Genomic DNA, 20114 nt, shown 5'->3' on the forward strand with positions numbered 1-20114 from the left:
TCTGCCCAGTGGGTACATCTGCCAAAGACCCATGGTAAGAGTAAATGTGATGCGGGCAGCGCATCCCTGCTGTGGAAAAGCACTGCATCTTCCAGTCTCCTGTAGCCTTTTGGTTTTGCAACTGTATTAATCCGTGATGGTAAGATGCCTGCTGTTTCCTTCACTGTCAGCAGTGTCAGCAGTGAAGAAGTGTCAGCAGCAAAGTACTGAGGCTTATATTTGGTGATTCCTACCTTCCTTTTCAATAGACTGAGAGATGTGGCAAATTCAGCAAATTGCTTTGTCCTTAAAATTTTCAGGGATGGGAAGGATGCTGAAAATGTGCAAGGATACTGTCAGGATTTCCAGAAGTAAATTCTTTGCTTTGATTTGAAACCAATCTCACTTTTGAAAGGTTGAAAGAATTTCAATTTGGCTTCAATAACTCTGACATGAAATGAAAACTAGAAATTGTGGATTAAAATAAGCATTGCAGTTGGATCAGAAATCATTTTTACTTTTACTATTCTGTCTTTTACTGGTTTAATTTCTTAGACATCTTCTGATTCTCTCTTCCCGTTTGTTTCATCTGACATTATTGGCCCCAGACTTGGGGCCCAGGATTTTTGAGATTGCTCAAAGCTGAGGGCATTACCATTTCTGAATTTGATTCAGAAAAATCCAAGTATGCAGGTGCCTTAATAATGCCTCTTATGCTCCACCCCTAAGTCATGTGCGGTCAAAGGCTGACATAAGCAATAACATGGTCATTGATTCACTGGCTGTTTACGCCATCTTTACGCTTAGCAATCAATTCCAAGCCACTCACCCCGCTGTCAGTGCTGACGTACTTCTCACGGAGCAACGGGCACAGTTTGCAGTTATTGCTTCCCATCCTGTAGGCAAGTCAGCGTGAATGACTTCTTCCTCCCTGTCTCACCTCCTGTGGTCACACCTGCCACATTATAATGCTGGGTGGGCACTGAGGGATGTTAGTCTCGCCTTCCAGGTGCAGAGGCAGGAGGTCTTTGAAGTGCTCGTGCTGCCCCTGGATGTGCTCATTATGCCAGAGAGAGGAAAATGAGAAGTCATAGAATCATAGAATATGCTGAGATGGAAGGAACCCATCAGGATCATTGAGTCCAACTCCTGGCCCTGTGCAGAACACTCCAAGATTCCCATCTTGTGCCTGAGAGCGTTGTCCAAAAGCTTCTTGAACTCAGATGGGCTTGGTGCTGTGGCCACTTCCCTGAGGAGTCTGTTCCAGTGCTTAACCACCCTCTGGGTGAAAAATCTTTTCTTGATAAGTTTGGGTTATCAAGATTTAGATTTAGACTTAGATTCATGCCATTTCCTCAGGTCCTGTCACTGGTCATGAGAGTGAAGAGGTTGGTACCTGCCCTTCTGCTTCCCCTTGTGAAGATGTTGAAGATGGCAATGAAGCCTCCCCTCAGTCTCCTCTTCTCTAGCCTGAACTAACCAAGTATCCTCAGCTGCTCCTCATACGGCATCCTCTTCAGATCCTTCACCATTCTCATGGCCCTCCTTTGGACTCTCTCTAGTAGTTTAATGTCTTTTTTATATTGTGGTGCCCAAACTGCACACAAGGTGAGGCCACGCCAGTGCAGAGTAGAACAGGACAATCACCTCCTTCGGCCAGCAATGCTTTGCATGATGCAACCCAGGACACAGTTGGCCCTCCTGGCTGTCAGGGCACTGCTGACTCACATTCAACTTGCCATTGACCAGGACCCTCAGGTCCCTTTCTGCAGCACTTGTGTCCAGCCTCTCCTTCCCTAGTCTGTACACACAATCAGGGTTGCCCCATCCCAGATGCAGAATCTGGTCACTTGGTTTCCTCCTTCAGTTTGTAAATACTCTCACACAGGCAGTTGGGGCTTCTAGTGTAAATCTGTCATCTGGCTCGCAACTAGGACTTCAGGGGGAAGCAGGGGGGGCACCTGTGGGTTTTTTTCTTTCAAAAACACAAAATTGGAAGTTGGACAAGCACTTCCAATGTGACATCTTTTGTAGAACTACCACTAAAGGGAGTTAAGCATCTCCTTGAAGCTCTCAACCTGGCAGCCTTGAGGCTGTTGTGGAGGATGCACTGAAAAGATACCAGGATGCCCCTTAGACTGGCCTTGGTGTGGCTTTGCAGGTGGCAGCTTTTCCAATGGGACTTTAGAAATAAATAAATTAGGTAAATCAGTCTCTTAAAGGAGCTTTGTGTCCATTTTCTCCCTTCCTCTGGTCTGTGTTCGTGTCCAGGGAACGCATGGTGGTGGTGTAGTGGCCTCCTACCCCTGTGATGCGATGCAATGTGGGAGATGCCAGACTGTTACTTGAACTTCAGGTGACTCTTCTGCCCAAATTTGTATGCGCTACCTGAAGTGGCAGAATGTTGAACTGGGGCCAGCAGGGTATCTGCTTCATTTAAAAAGGGGTTTTAGAATTAAAACAATGGCCTCTCTCTGTCAGTCTTCTCCATCACTGACTTGTACATTTCTCCCTTGTTTACAAGCCCAGATAATACAAATACCTGCATCTGATGCTTCTCACTCAAGTGGACAAGAGAGATTACTAATTTTAGGAGCTTGTCCTGGTTTCAGCTTGGGTAGAGCTTTATGAGAAGATAAGGGAAATATATCTGTAGGCTGCTGGTGGGAGAATATTTAAATGCTGTTAAATTAAAGAGAGGGAAATGCAGTAAAATACTGGTGTGGCATTGGCTTACAAAAGTCCTCTGCTGTTTATCATCTCTTCTTCTGACTTTTTCCTGCCTCCTGCATGTTCCCGCTTTATGTAAAAGGATCACAATTTCAAAACAACTCCTGCCTATGTGCATATATAGGGACAAACCATGATGTCTGACACTGTTGATTTTGCACATGACTATCCTGTTTGAGCCTAGTAATAAACTCTCAGAGAGTTTTCCAAAACCAAATAAGCCCAGGCTAGGAAAAAAAACAGGCTTCCCCATCCCAAGTAAAAATAACCAAGTAAATAACCAGGAAGTCTCTTTATTCTTAATGGACTAACAGCTTTGGTGACTGATTTTGGTTATCAGATTACACTCTGAAAATAACTTCTGTGGTATACTTGCAATTGGCTGTGGAAGAAAAAGAATACACTGTGTGCTAATTTTAGCAAATAAGATTAGAGTTAATATTTAATCTCAGAGACCTTCTTCAGGCTGTGGAAAAAAAATAGCAGCAGTTAACTGTCACTAATCTTATCTCCTATTTTTCTAGCATATGTTTGGTTATATAAATTGTAGTGCTAGGAACGCACTGGTGGAGTGTGAAGTTAGTAGTTTGCTGGCTACATGCTTGGGTGTGTTAGACAAACTTCGAGGCTGAGATGGATTTAAGAGGTCTACACGTGCCTTTAGACTACAGTAACAACATTGAAAGATCAGCAAAGTGGGTACCACAGTAGACCTGCTACAAAACAGTATGTGAATAATGGATTGATTTTGGCTCCTGCAAGAAATAGTCCCTTTTTTTTCTATGTTTCTACCCAATTGTTTTAAATTAATATTCAGTTTGAGATTTGATATTCAGCATGTGAGGTTTGATTCGATTTTCCTTTCTTCCTTCCCCACAAAATGGCTTAATAATTGAATCGACGTTTGGAAATCAGAGATGAAGAGTTTCTAACTGTTTTTAGGTGCCTGATGATGAATTCAACCTGAAAATCAAAATACTACAAATATAAACCATAAACCTATAAGCAGCTTGCATGCTTTGCAACAAACCTATCAGTACTCCTGTTGATTTCAACGAGATACTCAAATGCATAAAGATAATAACACGCACCTACACTGCTGTCAGGACTTGTACATTCTCAGTGTATCTAAAGGTCTCACCACCTAAATTACCCCCAATTCAGTAGGATTTAGCAACTAATGTTCTGCAGATTTCATTGTATCCCTGGAGGTTAGGAAAGGGCTTTGCCTTCTCGCGCCACCACCACCAAGCTTGTTCTTTGCATATGCCCCAGGTATACTTTCTTTGGAAAGGAACAACTGCATGTACATTTGCTGTTGAACCTTGATGCTGTTTCCTAGCAGATCACGAGGGCACTGTGCCCTCATTAATGCGGAAATTAGGCTTGGAAAAGCCTTTCTTCTTGTTGCAATCGGCGATAGCATCCAATAGCAAACCAGACAATTCTCTGTTCTTGATGTTAGTATGCACCAGATTACTGTAAACATTCTTTTGCTCCATTTTAGATATTGCCTTGCCAAGTTTTACATTCCTACATGTTTACAGTGATCTTTCCTTGCCCTTAACCACTTTTCCCCTCTTTAAATTGAAGTCAGACTTCACTGGCATTTTGCAGGGGTTGACCTTCCCCACTCCAGATGCAGCTTTTCATACAGATGCCATTCGGAGCAGGGTTACCAGACATCCATGTTTCCCTTGGAAATAACCTTCCTCCACCCCCCAAACAAATACTGTCTGTGCAGAATTGGAGGATTTCGTCTATTTATGTGGGATTTTGAGACATCTGGAAGTCTGGGCAGTTAGCTAATGAGCATGCACTGATGAACTCTGCAGCGCACGGTGAGTCCAGCCCGTCCATAGAAATGCGTCCACAGACCTCTGTGTGTGCTCTGAGGCCATGTCCCGTCTGTTCAGAACAACACGGAGGCCTCCATGGCATGCTTGGTCAGCCTCATGGAGGACATGGATACAACAGGGAGCCAGAGAGAGTTCACCCACAGTGCTGCGTCTCCCGCGGTGGCTGTAAGTTTGTGTGTACAACTACATTTAAAATAGAATTTCTGCCCTAGAAGTCCCTTATGAAAATACAATGTTCCCAATGTGGAAGTGAGCTAACCCTCCTCCTAATTTTAGAAAAGTACGTGCTCAGAACTAGAAAAATGCTTTGCTAAAAGTACTATATTTGCATCTGTAACGCTGCCTTCTTTACTAGCATTTCACATTGCTCACTCTCTTCTCAGCTTCTTATTCTCCCATCTGACAGTGATCAATACTGTTTTCCTTGAATTAGCCAGTTTTTCATTAATGCCACAATACTAAGGGCAGAGAGTATAACAGTAATACAACTATTTCTCCAAAAGGAAGAAGCATTACCCAGAATGCATCAAGGAAATATAATGAGAGATGATGGAGGAAAATAAGGGAAATATTTCCTCACAAGAAGGTTTTAAGTAGAGTCTGGCAATGATCTCCCAAAGGAAGTAGTGGAAGTCTGGTCACTTAAATCAATTAGGACTAACCAGAGCATTGCACTCCACAGGACTCTGTAAGGAGAAAAGCAGTGTCAAACTGAAATAAAATAGATTTTGCGTGCTTATTTTCTGCAGGGCTGCTGTAAGTATTTTGCTGGTAAATTCAATATGGCTAATGCTGATTAACAAGTCTCTTGATGGTGATTATATCATTGCATTATTTCCAGCTCTCTCCTCAATATCATAAACTCGTGAGGGTATGGACATACAAAAAACATCCCCCAGCTCAGCTAGCTCAGTCTGAAAGACACAAGGCAGATAAAGGACTGGAGAAGTTCTTTTCTTTCACCTTAGCATTTGTCAGGCTTGTTATCTCCAGAATGCTGAATGGACATAGACCACCATACTGCACACTGAACAAGGTGTCCCTTTGGCAGGATGTCAGGGGCAGGAGCTGCACATGGACTTGGTTTCTTAGATTGCTGTAGAGCAAGAAGATGTGCTTAGGTAGGGCTACGGTATCCGTGTCCTCTGTGCACCAGGTGTACAGAAGGGTTTAAATGCATACGAGACCAGCTGGGCACAAAAGCAAGACAAGTAAAGTGATTTGTCCTCAGTCTTGGTGGGCTGTTTGGCATGTTCCAGGTACACAGAAGTCCTCTACTGTCCTACCTTGAGAGATAATGGAAAGAAATCAAGCCTCTGAGAAGCTGGTATCTTTGCTTTGCTTTTCTCTCTGTGTGGGCATTGTTGTTTTATTATGTGTGTTTTCCCTTTTCTCTGTTTGGTTTTCTAGAAGCCAGTCAATTCCATTTAAAAAATGGAAATGGCTAGAAATTGGAATAAGCCAAAGGGATTGAAAGGCAAGGAAGCAGTGACTTGTGTATGAGCTTGGACAAGGTGCTGAGTGGAGGTTTCTGTAAATTGACCTGCCTGCTTAAACATTAATTTATATGGAAAATAGGGTTTAAAAGCAAACAGCTCTTTGACATATGGCATCTTATTTACAGTAGGGAAAACAAATAAACTGGGATTGTTGCTGGGGTTTTACCCATCCAGCAAAGGTCTCTCTCACATGTAAATGGAGACTGTTACATCAGAGAAATTATCCATTTCCTTCTGCAAATGCAGATCAACTTGTTTTCACTAGCTTTTTTCACTGGGATGCATCAGTCAGATCAAATCATTTTAAAAGACTGTCCTTATCTCTTCCTAGAGAAATGTGTGTGTCATAGTAGTACATGCAGCTTCAAAGCCTTTTCTTTCCCACTCCAGTGTCTCAATTCCAGCCTTTCTGCCAGAATGCATCAGATGCAAGCAGTCCCAAAACTGGTGGGGCTGAGGCAGGGGACCTGACACGGGATCCAAATCAATATTTAGACAGCTTCAGGCAGCAGAGTTTGCGCTGGCTTTCACACTTGGCAGCAAGCTTTGCACCCATTTGTTTCCAAAGTTATTGTTTGTGCAGTTTCAAGCATTGGCACTAGAGAGATTTCTCCCTGAGGGCAATGACAAGCGCCAGGTGTTTGAAAAGAAACTTTCCCCCTTTGGATCTGAAGATTGCGAGAGTGAAAGTTGTGTCACTGGCTAATGTCTCGTAAGGAAGTAAAGGCACAGATTTTCATAGGGTTTTCATAATCCTTCACCTGACGTATCTACTGGGCATCGTGGGGAGCCCACAGCACAGTCTCAGGCTCTGCTCCTGATGCATCCAGCACAGAGCAGCTATACCAGCTGTGTTGCTGCTGTTTGTTATCATGGTGATTTACTTGGTGCAAAAACCTGAGTCAGCGTGGGAGACAGCCTTGCTGTGGAGTTGTATGAGTCAGCCCGGAGCTCTGCAGAGTGCCTGGGGTGGCAGGCAGGCAGGCAGGTGAAACCCTGGCCCAGCACAGAAAATAATTTTAATTTGCTTTCCAGCCATTCCACCTAGTGGCCAAATGACACCACTGCCAGGAGAGCTGGATTTGTGTTTCAGAGTCCCTCCAGACCTGCGCTGCCGCTGTGGAGCTTACAAGATATGCAGGAATGTAAGCCCCCACACTGAAGATCTTACCAAACATCAGCCTGCAAGTAGCTCATTAAGTTCCCGAGCAATTTTGTTAATCATGCCGCATAGATAAAATGCAGATAGGCTTTTAGTGAGCTGATAATCTAACAAATAGGCAGAAAGTGTAACACTGATAAAGCAGAGATCGGTTTAATAGCCAGCTGTAAATCTTGGTAATTCTGTACCAGAGGCGTATTGTAAAACAGGAATGTGCAAGTGTGTAAGTACATGCATGAAAATGCACTGCTTCTTAAAATAGCAGATACAGCAGTAATATTATGTATGGAAAAGCTATTGGGAGCAATTTTAGAGGTGTTTTAAAATATTTTTGTCTCCATCAAAGTCTGCACCACTTGTGGTATCTTCATAATCCAGCATCACAAGTACAGGTCTATGAGTAACAAAGGCTTGTTTCTGGAAGTCAAGATTTTCTATAAAGATCTATGAACTCTACCACTGTTCCTGAGGCAGTGTAGGGAATTTATAGGCTTTTTGTTGAGATGAACGAAATTATTCACTCAGATACATGCTAGTCACGAATCAGACTATCTCAAATTCATGGCCTGATGGCTCGCCAACCTCTTGAGCACCTTCTTGATTGGTGGCATTAATTCAATTGGAAGAACAGGGAAAAGCAACTCACCTTCAGAGTATCCTATATCCCATACCATATTCCATACCATCCTGAGTATATCCTTCTGAGGAGCTGGGAAATGTGAGTTTAAATCCCCACAGCCTGGGAAAGGGACTGCATCTACTTTCTAGGTCCCTCTTCTGATCTTTAGGCCATTTTGCAAAAGGGAACATCAGTGCTTCCTCTTCTTGTTTGTTTGAAAAGAGGAAACTGATCTGGGAACACGTACCAGTGACATCTATATCCAAAAAGAGGTTGCAGGCCATGCATCCCAACCTCACATAGGCATGCAGGTGCTGGCTACACTGCATCCCATCTAGATGCCTTTCCTTGGTATGCAAAGCACAGGGAACTCTGATTTGTGAAATCTACTTGCAAGCTAGACAAGAAGTTGTCTTGGTGAATTGAGACTGAAGTGACTTGCCAGGGTCATGTAGCAGGTGGTTGGTGCAATGGGAAATTGAGTTGTGGTCTTCCAAATCTCAACTTTGTGGCCAAACCACTGAATCGACTTGTGGAGAAGCCTTTATCCTTGTTGGCGAGCCCCATTTTTGAAGCAGCCTCTTGCTGCTTTATGAAGACTAGAGTTTTTCCAGTACCTTTGTTTCATGCCCATCGACAGAAAAAATTTAACAGAAGTTAGCACCAGTGCATTTTTGGTCAAAAATAGACGATATCTATAGTTTACCATGTGGCTTAGCAAGGTATTTGATTGCTATATATAAAGATACCTCTGTAAAAAATGGGAGGAGGTGGCAGAAAGTGTATGGTTTTTAATATATGGTATATTAATGTAAAATATAGATAGTATGACGAGAAAAAAACATGAATAATGGTGCATAACTCAGACCTGGAACAGTTGGTGGAGATCACTCCCCTGCAAACAGTTTTTACTCTTTCTACAAAGAAAATGGCGGAAAATTAAGTAATGAGGTGGGACTCGGGGTAATTTACATAATTTGAACTATAAATAGGAATTTCTTTCCTGTTAGCTGTACCTCAGACTCACTAAAATCAGGAACAGTATGAGGAGAATAATCTCCATCGGGTGGAGGAAAGAGCTGTGCAGTCAATACTTACCTATTATGTATTCAGCAATGGCTTGCAAAAATTTGAGAAGAAAAAAGAAACCAGTTTACCCTTGAAAGAGGCAGAAAGATGATTTCTGTTGGATTTTGCTGTATTATTAAATGTTTCCTTCACAAAACACTTTCTGGATTTAAGTGATATCTTAAGCTTGAAACCACTGTTCACTGGACCTTCCATCAGGACAGAAGAATCAAAATTTCATTGGGCTTTCATGGTAGTGCACTGTAGCACAGTTAAGATCCATCCAAGAATTAGCAGTGTCCACACCAGACTAGTTTTTACAGTCTTTTATCAGGGCAGAGGCTTAGTTCATAGGTCTTCAAGATATTTGGGAAAAATAGTGCTGATTTGTGAAATCTACTTGCAAGCTAGACAAGACATTGTCTTGGTGAATTGAGACTGAAGTGACTTCCCAGGGTCATGTAGCAGGTGGTTGGTGCAGTGGGAAAGGGACTGCATCTTCTTTCTAGGTCCTGTATAACGATGTACAGCATAAAGGGAGCAGTGCTAGTTACTGAATGTAGCATCATTGCTGGTGTGATAGAAGAATAACTGGTGCTGAGCTGTATTTATTTCTGAATGCCAGATCTGTTAGGTTATCTTAACTACATGATGAAAGAGTTGGGATGATAACAAGAGCTCATGGTAACGCTGGCAATTTCCCTCTCTTTTTTTGCAGGTCACTGTCAGGGGATTTGGTCCATTGTTACAGTTTGCCTATACTGCTAAGCTGTTACTCAGCAGAGAAAACATCCAGGAGGTCATCCACTGCGCAGAATTCCTGCGCATGCACAACCTGGAGGACTCCTGCTTCAGCTTCCTTCAGACACAACTGCTGAACAATGAAGATGGCCTGTTCCTGTGCAAAAAAGATACCACCTGTCAGCGCATGCACGATGAGGAGAACTCGGATGGAGATGAGGAGGAGACGATGGAATCGGAGACATCAAAAATATCTTGCCCAAGAGAGAGGATGCACCAAGAGCCCTTCAATTTTGAAACCACTGTCGCTGGAGCAGACAAAGGGGAAGGGATGCTGCCTGACTCTGACATGCTGAGAGACAGCAAGGACAATTTAGATAAAGATGCAGTAACACGGTACCCCAGATACAAGAAATACCAGCTTGCTTGTACCAAGAATGTCTACAACACATCACACATCAGTACCTCAGGTTTTGCAAGCACATTCAGCGAAGAGAGCTCTGGAAATGGCCTCAAATCAGGACTTGCTATGGGCCAGATAAAAAGTGAGCCTCAGAATGAAGAGAACGATGAAGAAAGCATCACACTTTGCCTGTCTGGAGATGAACCTGACATCAGGGATAAAGAAGGGGATGTTGAAATGGACAGGAAACAGCCAAGCCCCACTTGTGTCGACAGGCCAAAAAGTGGGTCTTCTCCTTCTTGCTTGCGATCTTTCTTCAACAGAACAAAAAGCATGGATTTGGTTGGCTTCCCCAGCACTTCCCAACAGCACTTTGGCAGGAGTCCAGCATGCCCTTTTGAAAAAGGGACAACTCAGGGTGACCACAAAACTGATTACGTCCCTTTCACAGGGAACTATGGACAGTCCCATGCCATGCAGAAGGATGCTTCCAACTTCACAGTGGGATCGCCGCTCAGGGGGCCCGGCTTTGAAACTCTCTGTAAGCAAGAAGGGGAACTGGACAGGAGGAGTGTTATATTCTCTTCAAACGCTTGTGACCAAGTAAACACTTCAGTGCATTCATATTCTGGTGTGAGCAGCTTGGACAAAGACCTCACTGAGACTGTGCCAAAGGGTCTGTGGGCTGGCAGTAGCCAGTCTCTCCCCAGCTCTCAGACCTATTCGCACAGCGGACTGACAGCTGATCACTTGCCAGGAAGGATGCGGCCGAACACCAGCTGTCCAGTGCCAATTAAAGTTTGCCCTCGCTCTCCTCCTTTGGAAACCAGAACCAGGACCTCCAGTTCATGCTCTTCCTACTCGTATGCAGAGGACGGCAGTGGTGGCTCTCCCTGCAGTCTGCGTCTTTGTGAGCTCTCCTCTTCCCCTTGCTCCCAAGGCCCCCGATTCCTGGCACCCGAGCACCAGGAGCCAGGAGTGGTGGGGGATGGATTGTACAACCCGGTCCGAGCCCAGATTAAATGTGAGCCATCCTATGGAACAAACTCCAGCGATGAGTCTGGGTCATTCTCAGAAGCAGACAGTGAATCATGTCCTGTGCAAGACAGAGGGCATGAGGTAGGGATTTAAGATAAGTTCATATTACCACAGTTGTTGTGACACAATTAATCACTCCTTGATTCTCTCAAATGACTTTGCATTTCCCCAGCACTTACTTTGTTTATAGCAGCAAAGAGTAATTTCTGGTTATTCCCTCGTCAGCTGAGTGCATGTGATTGACTTCACATAAATAGGTCTGCTTGACCTCTGTGGTGTTTGGCTCTTCTGAAAATTTGGGTATGGGACAATAGTAAACTGCCAAATGATGTGCACTGATGTGCTTAGGAGTCTGCTGGCAGTGTCCTGTCTTCCTCCCTCCCTTGCCCACTTGTGTGACACAAAGCATTGTTCTTTATCCTTAATTTGCTGAGGTGGTTCCAGCTCCACCTGTTATTGCTGCTGGTGTCTGAGCAACCTCAGGTTGTGCCTTCGCTGACACTGAGAGTTGAGCAGCCCGCTTGAAGAGCCAGTGCTGCATGTTGCTAACAGCCGGAGTAGAGGAGGGAGATAGAGTGGGAGGAGAAAGAGGTGTGAAATTACTGAAACAGTTGCATGGCTGGCCACCCTGGGCTGTGGAAATGGTATTCAAATCATCTTCCCTCTGTGCGTGTGTGTGCGCGCGTGTGTCACACACACAGGTAGCGTGTTTTTGCCTCCATTATGTGACAACTTAGATCATGTTCCCTGCCTGTGACATTTTGTTTGGTGGTGAGTTCTGGCAGCCTTTGCATAAATGGTTTCAAAGAGAAGTTATTCTTTAATTTCCAGGGCTGTTAAGGAAATGACAGGGGAATGATTTGGGGTTGAAGAGTGTCAATTCCCATGTAGTTCTCCCATGAGAGAGAAAAGAGGGGCCACTCTAAAACTAGAGATGGGCCAGCTGGAGATGTTGCAGTGATAACTGACTAAGCATGATGGAATAAGATGTCTTTGTGAAGTCACTAGTTTGAGAGCAGGCTTAAATCATGGAGATGAGTTGTAGACCCCAGAAACTGAAAAAGATTGGATGTTTTCATAGAGCTTCATTAGGAAACTGCATGACCTAGAGTGCAGGTGGGTGAAATCACATATCAAATTCCTCTAGTAATGCTGAAACACTATATAGCTTGTGCTACAGCAAGTGCAAGTTTGGGGGGTTCATATGCTGACAGCACCCAGTTCAGAACCAGGTGGGCTTAGTTATGGAGTAGGAATGAAAAGAGTGAACTTTATTCTGTCCCTCAGTCCTTATTCCACTACATCCCAGGCTCTGGAAGATATCTTTCAGACAAATGTGGGTGGTTCCTTTAGTTGGCTGCTTAGTTCCAAGAAAGGGTTGAAGAGCCTGGGGAGCCTCTGGTGTCCTAATCCCTGGTCACACTGTACCAATGATTCTGAGAGGACAGTTCTTTGTCCCCATGTACTCAGCTCAGGACAAAGCAGAAGAGAAAGAAGTCTCCTTGGGAGGCTGCCTGAGATATTGTGAGTAGAACCTCATTCAGGAAGCCGTACGGCAGCTCTGCCTGGCCATACCAGGATTACTCAGTGAAGTCCTGCCTTTACAAGGAGCAGAAAGTAGTAGGGAGTGGGACTGAGACTGAGGGGAGCATCAGGTCTCCACCCATGTGTGGTGATTGCTCAGCAGAAGGTAATGCTCAGCATGAGACAGCACAGAGGGCAGGAGTTTACCCTTTTTGGGATTGATGATTAATTAGCTGTCATAATTAGGTAATTCTGTGGAGATATGCTGCAGCAGAAGTGAACCTGGAAGAGTGAAATGAGAAGGTTATAGGGGGACTGGTGGCGGTTTCCAAAAAAAAAAAAAAGTATGCCGATGTATTCAGGAGACCATGGATGAGAAGAGCAATATTCATGAGAGGAGAAAATAGGAGGCCATCCTGGTGTGCCACTGGCAGGCAGACATACCTGGTTCTGGGGCACTGCTAGGAAAGGTTTGTTCCACTCCTGGTTTTGCAGCTGGTTTCCTCCTGGGAAGACTTTCTGCACTGTGCTGAGCAAGTTTTCTCCCTGGGACTGCTGATATAGCTTTTTTATTATTATTATTATTATTTCCCAGAGCATTTTGATTAGGGCTGCTGGGCATTAAAAATGTGGTGAGAAAATTAATACTCTGTGAGGTTGCACTGTACTATCCTGAACAAGCCAAGGGTAAGCAGATCACACCAGTGCTTTGGTACAGATTTTGTCTGATTTTTTAAAGGTCATTACCAATGCAAGAAAGGGCATTGCAGCCTCACTGAACAATACTGTATTTATACAGTGACTTCAGGTCACTTCAGATCCTGCAAGATCTGCTGCTGTGGGAACCTCAGTGAAGGGTATCTTAAACAAGGCAGTAGAAAATATCTAATAGCAGCAGAAAGTTCTTGTATAAGTTGCTCTACCTACTTTTAGCAGTTTGGCTGCAATTAAAACAGCAGGAGAGACTCACAACCATCTGCAATGGACAGCTTTCTGTCCTTCATCTCCCTGCAAGCTGCATGGGAATCTTTCTCTTTCCCGAAATTGTGGGTTTGCCCTTGCTGTCCTGATGACTTCACAGACAGGTCCCTTTCCCCCTGCCATATCAGAACACATGGTGTTACTGGGCTTCTATTCAGAAAGCACGTGACACAGAGGTGCTTGCCCTTTTGGAGGGTGGCCATGCAAGCTCTTCTGCTGAGAGTGGGCTTTTGTTTGGGTGGGACGGCCTGATAGGAATAAGCCTAGTGGACTCTGACCCTCAGTTATCTCAGGGCTGCTCAGTTTCCCTGGAATTTGGACCTTGTTGGTCTTAATTTGGGTCCCAGAGTGCCATCAATGCCAGAATTAATGTCACAAAACATCATTTGTTGATGTATTGATTGTATGAGAAGTAAGTGAAAGGTTTCTTCTCTCTGCTTTTTTTGGGCATTCTGCTTTCACACAGAGACAGATACCATTCAGGAGCACATGACCAAAGTTGCTTGCTGTCAAAAGTGCTCAGCATGAGTGCCATTTTGGGTGAGAGTGACCCCACTATGTCACCAACCTCCCTGTCTTATTGGGGGTGCAGATGGCAGTCACAAGTGTCAGAGGAGGTGGTAGTCCTCATAACACCACTGGTAAATCTTCTCCAAGGTGTCTTTGCCTATTATTTCCCTTCCTGGAGCCTCCAAGACTCCTCTGTGATCTCCCTTTGTTAAGGCTTTGTGATAGAAGCAGCAAGTGCAATGTAGGGTGTCCCCATGTTACAGAGTTGCAGGAACAGGGCTGTTACTTGAGCTATTGGGACTTTACAGAAATATTTTATAGTTTGTGTTTCTCTTTTCACTCAGCTCTCTCAGACCTCCACAGGTTGTTAAAAATCAGGTATTGGCATATAATACTAGAGAGATGATTTAAAGCTCAGTGCTTTGCATGTGGGTTCTGACAATCCTGCTTAAAATAGCAACAACAAAACAATAAGCCCTGAAATAATGAATTGTTGAGAAGGAAGTAGTCTGTCAATCTGTTAACCTACTTAGGAACAGAAACTTCAGCACTACCTTCTTTTCTTGATATTCCATTTCTTCAACAAGTATCTATGTTTTTTTCTGCTAGAAAATTTGCAAAAAATATTGTACTACTAAACCAGTTAAAAAGAAGTCTCAGCTCAGTCTAATTTGATGAGTGAGTTTTCTTAGGAAAAGAATAAACAAGAGCAGGAGGAGGTAAGAGGTGGAGTTTTCCAAGAACTGTTACTATCTAGAGAATTGCATTCAATGCTTCTTTCATTTGTATTTCAAAAGAATTTCCCGCCTGGGTTAGTGGCTCACTTTTCAAAGAACATTTTCATAAACACAAAGCTAATGAAATTAGACCATTGAGAATATTGTAGGTAAATAACCTTCAGTGAGAGTTGAAACCCCTCCATGTTAAGCAACAGGCAGCCACTCTTTCTCTTTCTCTGCTGATGCTTAGCAAAGTGCTGGAAGTCAAAGCCCCAGAAAAGAGGAGTAAACCAAAGTTGCTCTACCAGAAATCTACTGGAACTGTGCTGAGTTACCTAAGCTAAGTCTGCTTCAGTGCTTAGTATTTCTACTTGGTGAAGGGTATTATATAGAAAGAAGAGTAACCAAGAAAAATACATGTGTTGACTTGCTTTGGTATATGGTATTTGGTGATCAGTCACCCCAGCTTTTCTGATTCCACTAGGTTTGCAAATTTGAAAATGACAAAATTACTTTGCATATTCTTTTCTGGTCGGTGTTCTCCTGACCAGGATCCTCAGTGGTATCACTGGGCATTGTGTTGGTCAACTTCTGATTAAATGGGGTCTTGTCAGACATTGGTCTTGTAAAATAAACTTCATGCCAGTTTTGTTTTCTTTCCTCTCTTCAGTAGGAATGGTATCCATACTGGTATCAGAGAATTACTGGATTACAACAACACTGAGAGTTTGAAATTTCAGTAGGATCCTCTTTTAAACACTGCATTATTTCATTGCACCTACAGCCCACAACCAATTCTGTTATGCCCTGATCTGAAGACCTTGTGTGGACTCTTGAAGGACACTCTCATTTTTTAATTTCTTTTGTAAAAGCAGATCTTTCAGAGAAATACTGCACTTTATCCCCCCTCATTTCACTGCCTGATCTGCCCTTCTTAAACCTATGGTTTCTGTCAGTGCTTCTGTGCTATCCCAAGTCTCAGAAAAGCCTGTTAAAGGGCAGGAGTATTGTACTGTTGTGTCCTTTGAAGGGCTGGAACTTGGGGACACGGCAAGCAGTGAATGGGAAGACATCAACCCAGCATTTTAAACACCAACAGCGTGTGATCTGCATAAAAGTCCAAGTCATGGGCTAAAGGATGAGAACCCCATGCACATCTGATTGTTGAGTTAAAGCCCTCAGCTACAGGACTAGCCCATTACCCACTTCTCTGAGGCAGGTGGCAAAACAAAAGATTACCCAGGCTGTCTCCACTGAGTGCATAGCAGTGCCCTCTCAGGCAGCATTTAGTGACCCGAACACCTCTGGTGGCCCTCTGGAGGTGAGGCTGGAGTTGACCCCAGGCAACTACAGGGTCATCAGTTGTCTTGCATGAGATAGAACATGCTATCTGCAGTGGGACCTGCTGATCTGAAATAGCATGTAGGCAGTTGAGCCCCTAACGCAAGTGGACACACTTCAGCTCCTGTCCTGCGAGCTGTCTTTTCTGAGTGTTTGTGGAAGACAGACATGCATGCCAAGGAAGATACTTGGAAAAACAACATTGATTTGTTGGGCTCTTCTGTGTGAAGTAAATTACCCCTTTCTGCATCAAAAAAAGCATTGATAGGATTCACCCCCTGTGATAGGTTACTTAAGTGGGTCCTGAGAGCCTTCCAAGGACCAGGCAATTTTAAGTGTCAGAGGATTTCAGTAACTGGCTTTCAATTTAAGGGCACTAAGGCAAGAGTTTTATTTCTTACAACTCTGGAGCAACTGACAAGGATTTTGAACTGCTTATAAAGGTCAGGCTGGTACTGTGAGTTCCCCCTTCCCATACCCCCTACATAATGGTTACTTTTTCTTATGTCTAATATAGAAGTCCTTTTAGTTACTATGATGTTAAAGTCAGACTTGGGGAGTTCATTGTCTTTACTGGCACTTGACAGCTCAGGGGAGATGATGTCAAAATTTAAAGACAGTGAAAAAGCTAATTTTATGCATGGGATAAAGAAATTCCCAATATTTTATTGTGAGTGGATACAAGTCCTCGATCCTTTCCTTTATTACAGAGAAAAAGAGAGGGAGAGAGCAGCAGCAGCAACAGTAACTAGTACAGTAGATGAGCTACACAGCAGTAACTGGCATATGATCCAAGCTGGCACTAACTAGTGAAGCTTGAAGGAATTAATTGGTTATATATGGGCCTTGCATGTGCTGAGTCAGTGGCTGTCCCTGTCTGTCTACATCACTGCTCTCACTTAGCCACTCAAAGCAATGACATTTACAGTGCACCCTAATGCTACTACAAGGGGGGAAAATGCCACAAAATCATAAACAGGTTTTCTTTTTCACCAGGGTGGATTGGTTGTCTTCTCAGGAGTGCATCAGCCAGAGCTGGGGGCAATAGAGTCTGCAGTGGTCATAGAAGGGGCCAGTTTATTTGTCGTGTGGTGGAAAATGAGCTGCTACTACTGCTGCTGCTGGTGTAAAAATGCAGGGCAAGAGTAATTGTGTTCATAGGGAAGATTTTACAGCTCTGAGAGGCTAACTCTGGCTAGAGTAACTCCTGGAAGGAGCAGTGATCCCACTTACATTTCTAATTTGAAATAACCTGAACCAAAAAGTACACATTCATTTCCTATATAAAAATCATAGTTATTAGAAAGAAAATTTTATGAGAAAACATCCTCGCTGGGTTTTTCTTTCACATCTTAGAAAAGATTGTTCTTTTTCAGACACCTCGGGTAAAGTTTCTCTCACCTACCTCAGATACTGTGAGATACAGAATCTTTCCTGAGTCTCATCTCCACTCCTTCTGCAGCCAGGAGGGAGAAGCATGCAATGCCATCTGAAGGCCTCCATGACAACAACGGAGACATGGACACTAAGTAGTTCCAACCCATCACTTCATGCAGCTCTGCATGGGTCAGATGAATCCCACCCGTTGCACAGTCGTAGGCTCTTGCAAAATAACTCACCACTCTGTTATGATAAATACCATCTGACAGTCTTACCCTGTGCAGATGTAAAACACCAGTAGCCTCTCGCTGCAGCAACGCCCTGGTGCAGTTATTTGGCATCTGTGGCAAGGGTTTGGTGGTTTTGGTATTTTTCAGTTGACAGCTCTCTTGAAGAGGGAGACAGGCAATAAAAATGCTGTGAATGGTGAAGGAAATGAGTCTGACTCACTTCCACTCTCCCTTTCACGTTTTTAATCCTGCACAGTGCTGCCTATGACAGGAGTGGGATTATGCTGGGATTACTGATAGCAGTCTCTGGTCTGCTGTGTGGTTGGTTTTCTTTTCAATCCTTTTTTTTTTTTAATGAATCTGTTTCTATTTATTTTCCCATTTCCCTTCAGCAACTTCTGCCTGACAGATTTAAGTTTTTTCCCTTTCGTTTCCATTTCAGCTACAAGCACATATCCTCCTTGCAAGTAAATATGTTTTGGAAGGGAGAGGGAGGAAGAAATAAAGTTAACATCACTTTCCGCTTTGGTCTTAAGAAAATAAGGAAAAACTGGGAACATGAAAGGACTGATTTTGCAGTGAAACTGTGGTGTCTTTCAGAGGAAAGCACTGGCTGTTTTTATTTTCAGACCCTGGTTGAAGCTTAAGAGTAGAGCAGGTGACACTGAGTTTACGTTGAGGCTTGGGAGGGGAATCAAACATGTTTCTTATCATTAGTTAGCAGTCTATAAACAAGGTGGTCTGCATCACTGTGCCTAAGGTCAGCGTTTGTGTGTACAAGCAGGAATCTGGGGTGATTAGGGCGATATCTGGTGCTTCTTGCTCATTTAAATTGTCCTGTCAAGTAGTGTGTTACAAAGGAGTGCCTGGACACATGCAGCAGAGGGACATGAATGAATGTTCAGGGCATGAAACCATCTGAAAGAATGTGCTAGGTGTTTGCACTGACTTTCACGTACCACAGGCTCGGAGATGCACAGAGCAGTGATAAAATAGTACAAGAAAATGCCCAAGAATGGTCATAAACAAGGGGAGGAGCTCATTATCAGCAGGTCCAGGTCCTTGCTGAGGGTCTGTGACTGTCAGTGCCAGAGGCCACCGCTGTGTGTTGGAGTACGTGTGTCCTGAGCAAACTGTTCTGCTTGAACAGCTCAGCTCTCTGATGAAGACAACTTACTTCTAATCCTTGTTGTTACTTTCTGTATCTCCAAATAATTAAAGTACACAACGTGAAGACAATAGTGGGTTTAAATATCAAAGGAATCTTATCCTTGGCTGGAGCAACTTACCTCCTTTGGTGGCCTGCATGCAGAATACGGAATAGGGACAGAAATCTAAATATTTACTGCCATCTTTTGGGCAGTGTGGGTATGACTCAAAAAAGGAAAGGAGATCAATCGAGTTATTCAGTTGCCACCTCCTTCAGTTTTGTCAATTTTGGCCAACAAATACAACAGTCTACCAAGGAGCATCAGGTTTTTGGTAGTTATCAGTCTGGGGCTCCAAGTGAAGCAAGATTTTTGAGGAGAGGTGCTTACTTTGATTTTAGCAAGCTGATAGGTTTGGGGAAGAAAGGTTTTAAGCACATCGACCGTTCTTCAGCTTTTGAGACAGTGTGTGTTCATTGCTTCAAACTGTTAGGAGCTTTGTGTTTTGCAGCCTTTGCTGTGCTTTACTGCATAATTGGTAGAACTCCTGAAGTCAGAAATTGACTTTTTCAAGAAATACAAGTTCAGTGCTCTTTAATCTACAAAAATATTAGTGTCAATGTATATTGTTTTATTTCAAAATGTGTATGTTTTAGCAGGATATGCTTCATTACACTCCTTTGACCCTTTCTTCTTACATAGTGTACTGCTCAGTTGAAATACTGATTAGGTGACCTTTCCTAATTGCAATACAGTATTTTTCATCCACTTGAGGTGTCAGGTTGCATTTTTAACCTCACACCTAATCAAACTTTCAGTCCTGCAGGCCGTGCAGAGACAGGTTTCCTGCTGTGGTAATAACCCCTTCCTTGAAACTAGTTTGAATTTAATTGCAGTGAGGTACTTCACTCTGTCCAAAAGGCCATGTCTCCTAGTGGACAGAACCTTCTTTTAATGCACTGAGATCAGTTATTAGAGCTTTGTAGAAAGATGAAATTTTTATCTGGGATTCATCTATATTGCTGATTTAAGTACAATTATCATCTGATTCTTACCATCTGGATCTCCACATTGTGCCACAGGGGAGTGTTAAAAACTTGCCCAATGTAAAACTTGGTGTGTTGTTTATTGAAGGGAGTGGCAGCATAATCATCCTTCCACTCACTGTTGTTCAGCTTGCACT

At 43.4% G+C, this 20114-nt stretch overlaps 1 protein-coding gene across 9 annotated transcripts in view; it reads left to right on the top strand.

Moving 5' to 3' along the window:
* BACH2 (BTB domain and CNC homolog 2) overlaps positions 1-20114 on the top strand; it is a 193347-nt gene that overhangs the window by 161399 nt on the left and 11834 nt on the right. For all 9 annotated transcript variants that reach the window (XM_064649961.1, XM_064649959.1, XM_064649962.1 and 6 more), the window contains one exon: positions 9635-11179. In XM_064649961.1, the coding sequence (XP_064506031.1) occupies positions 9635-11179 (1545 nt within the window). The remainder of the gene's footprint in view (positions 1-9634; positions 11180-20114) is intronic.

This window comes from Pseudopipra pipra, chromosome 3, assembly GCF_036250125.1.
Source record: "Pseudopipra pipra isolate bDixPip1 chromosome 3, bDixPip1.hap1, whole genome shotgun sequence".
NCBI lineage: Eukaryota > Metazoa > Chordata > Aves > Passeriformes > Pipridae > Pseudopipra > Pseudopipra pipra.